This window comes from Brassica oleracea, chromosome C3 (assembly GCF_000695525.1).
Source record: "Brassica oleracea var. oleracea cultivar TO1000 chromosome C3, BOL, whole genome shotgun sequence".
NCBI classification, from domain to species: domain Eukaryota; kingdom Viridiplantae; phylum Streptophyta; class Magnoliopsida; order Brassicales; family Brassicaceae; genus Brassica; species Brassica oleracea.
The window spans coordinates 60,438,656-60,451,589 of NC_027750.1; the positions used below are offsets into that span (position 1 = coordinate 60,438,656).

General features: G+C 34.0%; 1 protein-coding gene across 3 annotated transcripts; it reads right to left on the reverse strand.

The window, feature by feature from the left end:
• Positions 1-9,102: 9,102 nt before the first annotated feature.
• On the reverse strand, positions 9,103-11,822 carry LOC106328789 (probable glycosyltransferase At5g03795). 3 transcript variants are annotated; one of them, XM_013767302.1, is made up of 5 exons: positions 11,676-11,822; positions 10,850-11,563; positions 10,616-10,746; positions 10,047-10,395; positions 9,103-9,973 (listed from the first exon to the last, which is right to left on the reverse strand). In XM_013767302.1, the coding sequence occupies exons 2-5, from the start codon at positions 11,438-11,440 to the stop codon at positions 9,311-9,313; spliced, it is 1,734 nt and encodes a 577-aa protein (XP_013622756.1). In that variant the 5' UTR covers positions 11,441-11,563; positions 11,676-11,822; the 3' UTR covers positions 9,103-9,310. The 3 variants fall into 3 exon arrangements, with proteins under 3 accessions (XP_013622756.1, XP_013622758.1, XP_013622757.1); XM_013767304.1 differs by having other exon boundaries at positions 11,672-11,822; XM_013767303.1 differs by having other exon boundaries at positions 11,652-11,822.
• Between the last annotated feature and the right edge of the window lie 1,112 nt (positions 11,823-12,934).

The following is a 12,934-nucleotide window of genomic DNA, read 5'->3' on the forward strand; positions in this document are numbered from 1 at the left end:
TTATCTAATATGTTTTCAATTTTAATTTTAATTTTATATTTTCGAATTTAAATTTCAAAAATTTTATTTTTTAAAAAAAATTAATTTTTTTTGAAATTCCGAGGAAATGAACCCTCGGAAATTTCCGACGAACATCTCCTCGGAATATACCGAGGGACTCCTTCCTCGGAATATACCGAGGGACCCATTCCTCGGAATTTTCCGAGGACTCCTTTCCTCGGAAATTTCCGATGAAAATTCCGAGGAACGCTTCCTCGGAACTTCCAAGGATTGGACCATCGGAAAGTCCATCGAAATATATCGAGGAAGTTTTCCCTCGGTATATTCCGAGGAACTTTCCGACGAACTGGTGGTCCTCGGAGTTTCCTCGGAAATTCATTTCCTCGGAATTCCGTCGGAAATTTTCGAGGGATTTTCGAGGAAAAATGAATTTCCGAGGAGTTATTTCCGATGACTTGTTTCGTCGGTATGTCGTCGGAATAACGTTATTCCAACGACATACCGATGATTTGTTTCCTCGGTATGCCGCTGTTTTCTTGTAGTGCTATTTGAAAATATTTCAAATGAAAATTGTTGGCACTGAGTTTTTATGTTTTTGAAAAACTCTCTTATTTAAATATTATTATTTTGATAAAAGACGAATGGTGAAATTCTAACGGAACCTCAAACTCTTGAGGTTTAGGTCCTCCAATACGTTTTCAAATCCTCAAATTTATGGAGTTGTAAGGTTCACTATTCAAAACTTCAAATTATTTATTTATTTTGGTCCTTATAATTATGGAACTTACATATAATTCTACTAATATTAGTTTTGTATTACTTTAATCTATATAAATATATTTAATATATATTACTATTGATACATAAAATACATAATTTTTTAAAAAATTAAATCGAAATTTTAATATAAATTATATGAAAAATATTATGTATACATAATTACTTTCTCTAATTGATACACTTTCTTTTAAGAAATTGAGAAATTTTATTGGACGAAAAAAAAATATCTATATATGAGTTATAAATATTATGTTTAATTTATATTTATTTATAAAAATTTAGTGCTTATAGTTAATCATTACGCATGTTAAAAATTAAAATGTAATATACAAACATATTCAAAATATATTTGAAGTTCTTTGTTGGAGCAAACTACTCTTAAACCTTCATTTTGAAGATCACCCAACCCCTAAACTCAACGTCACTCTCGATTATTCTCCTAATTTGGCATGCATTAGTTATGGAATCAAGATGCATTGTAAGACAACACACACTCAGTGGCAGAAGCAGAAAATATATTTGTTGGGGTCATCAATATCAAACTAAATTATTTTGAGTGGGGCATATAGCCTGAGGTTTAATAACTTGCACTAAATTTTTCAATTTTGTTGGGTTCAATGGCTCCCACCTTGTTCTGTGTGGCTCGGCCACTGCACACACTTTACGAGTTTGGCAAGTGGAATGAGAAATCCGATTCTCGGTTAGAATTCCCAAGAAGTCCACTACATTTTAGCTCATAATACAATTACAAAAACTTATCCCCAACCTCTACATATACATGTAGAAACTAGAAAGCTCTAACAGAATGCTAACAAAGAAGCCACTAAGACGAGCATATTATTATTATTATTGATTTCTTAACTTTTTTTACGTTGATATCATAGCCAATACGAGCTTAGTTACCTTAGAGTTTAAAGATTTGTAATCAAGATTACTCGCTTATCACACTGGCTTAACCCCAAACCCATAATGCAGTCCTTATCTGAAATTGGGAAATCATACGAACATATGTTTATTTTTTTAGTAATCTTTAATGATCTTACATTGTTGTACGTATGTATCTTGGTGATCAATACATTGAATGTATATCTTACAAAACAATTAAGAAAATAATAATCTATCGATATATATATATATATATATATATATATATATAATTGTTTGCCTCACTCCTAGGCTATCCAGCTGGAAACTCGAACTCCGAGGACTGTGTCCGACTTCTTCCAAACGCGCCGTATCACTTAATTTTTAATACTTCGTGTTGGACTTGAGTTTCGTTATTGGTATTGGGCTTCGGTTTTGTTGAGAGAAAGAGATCGAACCCTAATTCCTGTGTCCGAAGGTCAGGAAGGGAGCAGGAAAAAATGGCACGTGTCCTCTCTGTAACCATCTAAAACTCTTTTCTATTCACTTCTTTCGACCATAACGATCTCTTTTCTTTCTCTGAAACCGTAGACGACCGAGCTTCCATGCATTCACGATAAGCCATCACCTCAAGCTTTAAATCAGGTCTCAGAAACTATTTTCTCCTCATTTATCATCTGCAAAAAAATTTATATACAGTGAGCCTTTGATTTACTTCAGATCTGAGAAGGCTGTCGGCCCCAATATCAACTCCTATACCGCTTAAGAATCGTTTGATTGGAAGAGGCAGTATTTAAGGTCTGGCTAGATCGAAGATTGATTTTTAGTTTTTGCTTTCATCATACTCTGATTATTTTATGAAATCTGATGCAGGCTCTTCAAAAAGAAACAAACTTCAATACTTCAAGCGATTCGCTTTTTGAGGTTTTGTTCTTAACCTTCTTCTCCGACAATTTTATGAAAATCTGATGTTATAACTTATAATGCTTTTAGGGTAGATGGGAAATTAACGGCAAGTCTTAGGAAGATTCTGACTTAGAATGTTGAACAAGTTCAAACATTCCAAGGCAGAACAAACCACTTTGGCCTCTAAACTACCTTCTTCCCAACTTAATTATCCACAACAACACAATCACAGGAAAAGTAAGCATCAAATAGAGAGAAAATTTTATTTACAGTAATCGAAATTTTATAGGTGATCGATTACTTATTAACTGGGTTTTAACTGGGTTTGATTGTTGTAGGACATGTTCTTTCACATGTTAATTGTTTTCTGGATTGGTAAGGTCAAATATGATTTGGTTTCCTTAAGTTTCTGATGGAAAATCCAAGGAGGTTGTTGATAGCTGCTTCCGATAGACTGATATTCATATATAATTATTGATAGAAGGTACTTGCAAAAAGAGTGGTGTTGGCAAGCCGATGAAAATTTTGGATTAAATTAGTACATTGTTGAGGTATCAAGATTTTTTCAAGTTAAGTTTTGCCCACAACGTTTACAATTTCCCAGATTTGTTATTGTTGTTCTTTATTGTTGTCAAGCGTATGTTGCTATTCAAGAAAGAAAGAGTGTTATGGAGTGTTCTTTCTCACCTATGATCTTAAAGCTGTATCTATCTCTCAAGTATCAAACCATCTGCGTCATATGGAGGTAAAATTTGTTTTTTTGCAGTGATATCTAAATGTGTGTGTTTGCAGGAAGAGGAGACAATTTCATGGAAGAACGTCAATGTTTTGTGCTCGGGCTGTGATATGTTTCTACTGTCTTGGTTGCTTTAGAAGATCGTCTGAGAATCATAGGAGGGCACTTGAATCTCGCAGCTGAAGAAAAAGCTCCCAAGAGAAGTAAGCCACCCAGCACAACTCATGTCTTAGACGTGTTCTCCAGCTGTAGGTGTTGACGGAAGTGTGGCATGGTGTTACCAGTCCTTCCTTTGTTCATGCAGATGTAGGAGTGGTCTGGTCCACTAATAAAGATGGACGCGGTGGGCCACTAATGGATCTGGTGGATGATTTGAATCTAGGAACATAATGTATAGTTGTAATTTTAAGAATTGGAAATGCATATATAATTGTATTTTTTTTGTATTATAATTGTAAGGACTTTAAATCAATATGCCCTTTTAAAAAAAAATCATTCTCCTTGTCTCTTCTCTATTTTCACTACCCTTTTCTCCTTGTCATCCCTAAATTACCCTCTAATTGTTTAATATATATCTTCCACGTCACCAATTTATGAATTAAATAAACTATTTACAAATCAATTCACATATGGGTTCCACAATAAATTTTAACCAATTAAATTTAGGTGGGATCCAATTTTTTTCTTTGTCTCCACATATCGTGTCTCCTCCTTCCTCCATTGATGAACCGAAGCTTTAAAGAATATGTAATAATACATCTTTTTTTGATGAAATTTGTTCACGATTATCATTATAATGAATTTTACATCATGAGTAATAAGAAGAATGTAAGATTTGATGACTATTTTGAGAGATTGAAAATAATTTTAAAAACTGTATTTACGGCTTGGAGGGGTTTATTATTGCCGTTTTTGTTTTTTTTTTTTAAATGAAATATCATTAAAACAACCTATACATCATGGGTAAAGTAAAAAATGTAAATTTTGATGAGTATTTCGAGAGATTGATTTTTTTTAAAAAAAACTGTGTTTATCAATTGGTTGGTTTATTATGGCTGTTTTTTGAAAAAAAAAATCTGGAATATCATTAAATAAAGTAGACATCATGAGTAAAGTAAAGAATGTAAGATTTAATGAGTTTTTTGAAAAATTGAAAATAATTTTTAAAACTGTTTTTTTTTGTGGGTTTATTATGTCTGATTTTGATGATATTTTTTTCTGAAATATCATTAAAATAAGATGTATATCATAGATAATGTAAATAACGCAAGATACAACTTCATCACTACCATTACTATTTACTAGGCATATCTGCATCGGTAAAGTTACATTCCAACCGTTCCTCAAACCTTTGGTCACTGCAGTTGAGGAACCATTTCCATAAATTCCTAACAGAAACTCTAAAAGGTTTCATTATCACAGTTATGCTTAACTGCTTAAGGCTTACCACTCGTGGCATCTTCTCAGCAACACGAGCAAATCCTTCAGGATCAATCTTGAGCTTCACGCTGAAAAAGTAGTGTTGTGTAGATATCTTGTCCTTTACCGGTAACCAAAGGTAGCATCTATTCCTTGACGCCAAAGCTTATCAAACAGTCTAAATTTGTTAAACAGTCTCCTCAAGGCTGTACCCGACGATATAAGCATGTTTCTCTACCAATCCTAGCCACAATTCCGATGGAAATGAGGTAATCTACAAGAGGTTTGATCATTGTTCCAACTCTCATTCCCAATAGATGAGGATATTGAGTAACAACTGGACCAATATCTCTAGGACTCACACCAATGCGTACCAAATAAGCAATTGATGTACTCATTATCCCTTCGAGCTTAAACCCTAACAACTCTGGATACTTCATCAGAAAATACCCCAAATCTTTGCTTCTCCACATCAAGCTAATGACCAACCACACTAGCGTGGAGAATCTGCTGATAGTTCTTAACAAAGTCTCCTAATTTCTGACAAATTTTTTTGAGCGGACTGAAATAACTAACCGAAATAACTGAAAACTGAATTACCCTAAAAGTGATGATGCAAATATATAATTGTTCCCTGAGATCGTTGTTCCGAAAATTTAGATAACTTTTACCTAGAAAACTTTCAGAAAGGACAGTAACATCGATTTGGTTATACGCAGGACTGGTGTGGATGTATCATACGCAATGGCATGTAGAGGAATAAGACAAGCTTTTATTTATTATGTTTTCATTGTGTATAACCTGACAACTAGGATTACTGGGTTTATTGTGTGTAATCCGACTACTAGGATTACTGAATTTACTGTGTGTAATTCGAAATACTAGGATTACTGGGTTTATTATGTTAATTCGGACTACTAGGATTACTTGGCTTTATTATGTGTAATTTGAAACCCATATATATTGCAAGTAGTACGTATATTTAACATATAGAACCCATATATTATCTATTAGTAGACAATGTATATAGTAAATAAGACGATTAAAACTATTTAGATGATTATTTTCAATAGTTTTAGGAATATTTACCATTTTCCCAAAATGATGCCTTAACTTTTATGGTTGTTATGTGAATCGTTAGGCTATAGTAAGGAGAATCTATAAAAATACTTATTTCTGGTAAACTGTTTAAGTAATACTTTTCCTTAATGACATACACTGTATAAAATCATTGGTTTTACTACAAAATATTTCATTTGGACATGGTTTTACTAATAAAACTTAAAATTTGCCAAATATTACTATGTGTAAGGTGTTATTACTACTACCTTGAAGATTACCAAGAATTACTAAGTATAATTAAAATATTAAATTTATGTATATAACGGCTGCACGTTTTACATGAGTATTTGTTATATTATTATTTTAACATGAATAAAACAAAACAAATTTTATGAAACATAAACGGTTTTAAAATCTATAAAAGATGATAAATGTTTATCTTTCGTATTGATTTTTTATCCGTTTTTGATGATTTTTTTTTGTAGAATATCACTAAATCTACATATTAAATCTATATATGACGGCTGTACGTTTTACATGTGAATTCTTTTGTAAAAACATTTTCCCCTTTTTAATATTATATATATTTTAGAGTTTTACATGTGTTAAATATTTTTCTTTTGCAACACACCAAGTTTTAAACATTCAAAAGGATTCTCAAGTTTTAAACATCCAAAATACTTAAATAACATCTATGAGGTTGATAACAAATAGCGTCGATCCTTAAAAGCCTTCACAGTGACAGGAGATGCAGCGGAATACATCAAAAACTAACGATTTTGTGGCAGAAACGGTATCAACTCCTCTAAAGAAGGCTGGAACTCTGCAGACAAAATCTTGTCCGCCTTGTAAGATGGTTAGTAAAGAGTCAGAAACTTTGAAGCTTATAACACAATCAACATCAAATAAATATATTATGGAAGAAAGAGCTATTAAAATTCATTAAGTTTTTTAAACATAAAAAGGTAAGTAAAAATCAAGTTATGTTAATAGTTACCTAAAACTTTAAATTCTAGTGTCTTGGTTTATGGAAACTTACCCCCTTTTTTTTGCAGAGGCGTCCAATGCGTGTGAGGCGTGAGGCGTGAGGCGTCAAAGGCGGTGTGAAGCGTGGTGGAGCGTCGCCTTCTTGAAAATGCCTCGCCTCACCTCTGTAAGGCGATGACCCCTCCAACTGAGGTCGCCTCACACCTTAGCGTTCACTTTTTAAAACCCACACAAAATCACCTGTTTCAAGATCTTTGATCGATTATATCCTAGCTATATTCAAAAACAAGCCATGACATTCTCATAACACCTAACCATTGATTCAACTATGCAAATGCCATACATCTCCTGACAATAAAATAACAAAGCCATAAATAATAAAACTTTCCGACTGCAAGCACGCATAGGTTCTCTGTACAAAAACTAGTAACAAAGCACATAAGATTCACAAGTGTTAAAAGGTAAGCCAGATAGAGATTTCAAACCTCAACTTCTATTTTGTCGGTACAAACATCCCTTAACAACTAATATATAATTTATAGCATTGATGAGTAATTAGCGCAACAACTATTGACACAAAACAAGCATCCCCAGAAAGACATATGAATCAGATCATAAACCAAAGAGATAAAGAGTGTTATATGAATACCTTGTCTTCAGACTTCAGGTAAGAGGGTGTAGTGAAACTCTTGCACACCCATTCTGATCTGGTTTTCTCAGAAGAGCTGCTGCTTTTCCCCCAAGGAATACCATAACCCTTTATGACCAATCATACCTCTATATCCAGACAAGTGTTCCCACTGATCCTTGACATCCACACTACTAGGTGAATTTCCAGAACCCACAAGGCGTCTTCATGTTCTGTCGTTGTTTTCTCTACGAGACAAGAAGTATAAACAAGATTTCTCGATTTGATCTTATATTTGAGTGGAGATATATAAATTTTAAATCAAAAACAAATGAGAATTTTTTTCAGAATTTTGGACAAAAATAGAAACTCACAGCACAAGTCCCAAGATTTTAAGCTGCAGATTTTGATCTCTCTGATGATTCCGTCGACTTTCCCAGAATTTTGTGACGGACATATTAATCCAAGAGCTCGACGAACGGAATCCAAACCATGACTTCTCCTCCATCTTTCTTTCTCTGAGTAAAAATCGAAGAATTCGGTGAAAAGTTTCTTCTTTTTCTGTTGACTCTGTAAAAAAAAAATTTCTCTACTTTACGAGAGAGAGAACAGAGACGGGATTTGGGGGGGGGGGGGATCCGATTTGTTTTGGGTGGGTAGGTAAATTAGAGGTTGGGTTTATGAATATTCTAATTGGTCAAGGGTATTGAAGTCTTTACACACTTTGGACCCACGTTTTCTATTTAAAAAAATAAATATTAAATGATATTTTAATAAAGGGAAAAAAAAGAATTTTTTAAGAGAGAAAGGGGTATATGGAGTTAATGTCCTAATTGTGTAAGGCTTACTTCTAAAAAAAATGACAAATCCTACCTATTGAAAATAGAAATTACTTTCCAATCAAAGTAAACTAATCATTTTGAAATACTCAAATTTTAGTACCAACCCGCCCTAAACCCTAGTATCTATATACACGTATACTATTACTATAGCAAACGTTATGTGGTCCTGTTTTGAAATAATTTGGCTGATGATGGTTACAAGCAATACCTATCTATCTATTTGGTCCTCAAATTTTTATCTTATTTTTGTATGAAACCAAAAAAGGGATTCTGGCTTTAACGTAGGACACAATATACACAAAAAGAGATTCCATTAGAACAAATGAACAATTAACAAGTAGCTAGTATACATATCTTTTTAAGCCACTGAAAAGTATGCCATTATGTTATGTCCAGAGCAATGTTTTTTGTCGACTATCCATAAGCCAATTATGTGAACGTTCTTTTTTAAAAGATGAATCAAAACCAAAGATTTTTCAAGCCTATTTCACTATTTTTGGGACCTAAAGATCGATCTCTTTCAAACGGCCACATGTAGATTATGATTGTATGTTTGTTTGGCATCTACGATGAAGATAAATCAAAACATTTAATGATAAATGATTTTTTTAAATTCTGATTAATTATGATATTCCAAACTATTATAAACATTACTGATAAAATGTTATGAAATTGATAATTCATAAAAGATGGAACATACCAGAACTGAGCCAGACGTTTTCATAAACTTGTTTGTTGATTCGGAAACACTCAAATGATGTGGTTGTAGTTAGAATCTTGTAAGTTATGTATAAATGAATCTCTGCTAATCAAACATCAAGATACAACATGTTTTTACTATTGCAAACTATGATAAACATTACTGTCTGAATGATACAACGTAATGAAAAGGATAATTCACAAAAGGTGAAGCATACAAGAAGACTTGGACGTTTTCCTAAACTTGTTTGTTGCTTAGGGAACACTCAAATGATGTGGTTCTAATTACAAAACTTGTAAGTTCAGTCTTATTTTTGTATAAATGAATCTCTCTGCTGATCATATGCAAGCTCTACATATTTCAAACCAAGTATATTATATGTGGTTTCAAGTTTGAAAAACTCTGTTGTACCAAATAGAATGAAGTATCATATGAAATATATCAAATCTCTCAGGTTTAGAATGCCAAAGGAAATGCTTCTGCACCATCTTCACTCTCATCTGCATCTCTCTATATCTTTCCTCACTTATCGATAATAATATGTTCTTCAAGTCAGGTATATCTTTCTCCAACACAAACACTGCAAAAGACTCCCAGTTTATGACTTCAAAGAAAGGAGGCACGAAGTTATCAGATATGATAACAGGGACACACTCATAGAACAGTGCCTCCACGACCCTAGGGCTATTAACTTCATGCCCTTTTGGGCAAATGCAATACTTGCTGCTCTTCATGAACTCCATGTAACTCTTATTTTTCCCTTTAGATTTGGGTATCTCACTGAATATCTTCATGTCCGGATCTCTGTTACCTCCCCAGGTTTGTAATAGGAGAGGTCTAAGGTAACCGTGCATCCCACCTGCAAAGAAGGCAAGTATGTGCCTTTGTGAAGTGGGTTTGCCTCCTAGAGCCCTAAGCGGTCTCCTGGGAACAAGAATAGTTGTCTCGGGAAGTGCTACATCTTTACCAAACACAAAGCCTTCTGAGACATCAGAGTTGCATAATGCTCTGATGGAGTTAGACATGTACTGCCTTGTCTCGGAAGGAGCCTGGAAGACAAAGATGAAGTGGGATCAAAAGGTGGTGGTTTCATGGCAATAAGTAGAACTAAAAAGACTTTACCCAGTCATGACAAGCGACCAGGAAATGATCTGATCCTCCAGTTTTATTCCAGAAGTGATATTTAGAGGAAATCATGTCCAAGTAGTTCTTCAGAAACTTAACGAGATTCTTGTCGCTGTGAGAACCAGGGACATAGAGAGATTCTTCCAACATTTTGGAGCTGAAAGGAAGGTAGAACAGGTGAGATTTACGCGGGTTTTTCGTGACAAATGTTTTGCTGGCTTTGAGCTGTCTCATAAACCATCCTTCGGATGCATATATCCCTTTCAGAACTGGCTTGTGAAACACAGGTCTTTTGCCTTCCCTGTAGACATATACTTTGAGCTTTGACTCCATTAGCTCATAGCTCCTGCACACGAAAATATAGAGACATGAAAACCGAGCTAAACACAACTCATAGCCATTTCGCCAAATGCAAAACGAATGTATAGACTTATGATAGATAGTATACAAAGGTTCCTATCTATTTTGGAAGTAGAAACCAAATCTATGTCTAGTTACAGGAGAAAGTTAACACTATTAAAACATACATGCCATCAAAATGCATAAAACAATATATACTGACTTACCTTTTGAACACGGAAAGATTCCAATACAAAGGACCGTGCAGTAAAGGGCCGTTCTCCACCTTTGGTGAGTTCTCAATTTGGGTTCTTGCGTACAACAGCTCCTGATCAACTGCAGAAGGCCGTTTCATTTTCTGAAAAAGAGAAATATAATAAGAACAAATAAGATACAAAGGTGTAGTAGTAGTAGTAGTAGTAGTAGAAACCAGGACACTGCTTGAGACTATAACCACATACCAGTGAGACATGAGTAGTGCGGCTCTGATGCAATAAACTCATCATCTCAGAGATTGAAACCACCCCAGAATTTGAAACATTCATTACTCTTTTCACCTCTGGGGAAAGATTATCATCAGATTTACTCTCCAGAGTCTCCACATTCCTATTGTTTTCATTAACAATCTCAGCATCTTCCACAATATCCACATAACTCCCGTTCAAGCTGCTTCTCGTCTCAACCAACGAGTCCAGAGCATTCTCCACATTTCTATTATTTTCATTAACAGTGTCAGCATCACTCCCGTTCAAGCTGCTTCTAGTCTCAACAAAACTATCATCATGAGACTGAACACTAACATTTGTATCAGAGCCAGTTACATAATCTTCTTCTAAACCGGCTCTTTCCCCTTCAGCTGATCTCCAACTACTAACATTCACTCTTACAGGACCGGACAGTGGCCTGATTGATTCTGTGTTTCCATGTATGGATACAGGAAACTCATCTCGAGAAGACAGAGAGAATATATCACCACCATAGTAATGTATGTTCACGAACTGGAAGGCCAAGATAAAAACGAAAACTACACCAGCAGATCGTAACAGTTTCATTTCCCGTATTAAAAAAAAAGACCGAAGCTTTGGACTTGTAATGAAAAAGATTGAACTCTAAACATAAGCTGCCACAAACTCAACATCTACTCCAGTCAATGTCTCAACATCTTGATCACGAATCTGCAAAGATTGAATGGAGCAGAGAAAGGAGTTCAAAAGACACGAACTTGATGTTAACAATTGAGTAGTTACTATAATAGATCTTTACGGTTGAGTGAAGCACGAAACTTAGAAGAATTGGGGGGAGAGGACTGTGAACAGCAGATCAAAGCCAAGAAGCTCAGTTATTGCCAAGAATCTGCCCACACTTTCCAGAAATAGCTTCGAAGAAGAAGGAAGAAGAACATGGGAATCCAGCTGTGAAATCGATAAAGGTCTCAAGGACCTAATTTTTTAAAAATAATTACCTAACGAGATCTAAGCGTAATTAATATATCCAATTAAAAGACAAAACCGAACCAGATCTTTTACTAATCCGACCGTATTGTCTCCAGTTCCTTTCAATCAAATCCGGTTTATAATTAAACCATTTAAACCGGACGTAAACACACAAGAACCGTTAATTTTTATCGAACGTTTACAATCCAGTTTCACAAAATTAACATTACAGTATTACATTCATATTTGTTTAACTAGGGGTATAAGCGCGGGACCGGATAAGTTATTGATCGCTGTGTAATTTTGTGTACGGGATTTTGTCGTTTATTTTTTTCCACTTTTGTTTTTCCGTGTTGTACATAATGGTGATGAACATAACATTTGGAAGTCACACAGTTTGATTAAGTTGATATAAGAATGACCGGCGAATTCATATACATTATTTTCGTAATGATTTGATCAACCATTAGCTTTATTAGCGCTTTCATATTCAAAAGATAATGTTTACGAAGTTGTTTAGTATTTACATAGGTAGTTGTTGGTATATAAAACAAATAGTGTAAGGAACAAAATATAAAATTTGAATTCAAAAAATTAAACAATTTATCGAACAATAAATTAAATTATTTTTTTATTTTACCTAAATTAATTTCAAAATATAGAATTGTAATAAACTATTTAAAAAAAATAACTCTAGAAAGATTTATAAAATTATACGGTTGCAAAATTATTTATTTTTAGAGTTTACTCGACTTTGTTAAAAATAGTTTATGGTGGACAAAAAAAATGTCAGAAATAGGTAAACAAAAAAAATACACCACTGACAAATCTTGTATGAGTTAGAACCCGTCGACGTTTCATTAGTAATCTAAAATAGAAATAAAATATTCGAACAAAGAAAACATGCAAGGGAAAAAATATCCAAACTTTATGATGGAATACAAAGATAATAGCAGTTTTTAAAAATGCATAGAAAAGACGTTGACGGGTTGATAGAAATATAATAGATATTTCCAATCACTAACGGCAGCGCTTGCGGTTGTTCTGAGCGTCTGAAATCTCTGGAGGATCTGCTGCAGCACATTCCTCATCGACCTTGTCTCCCAAAACAGA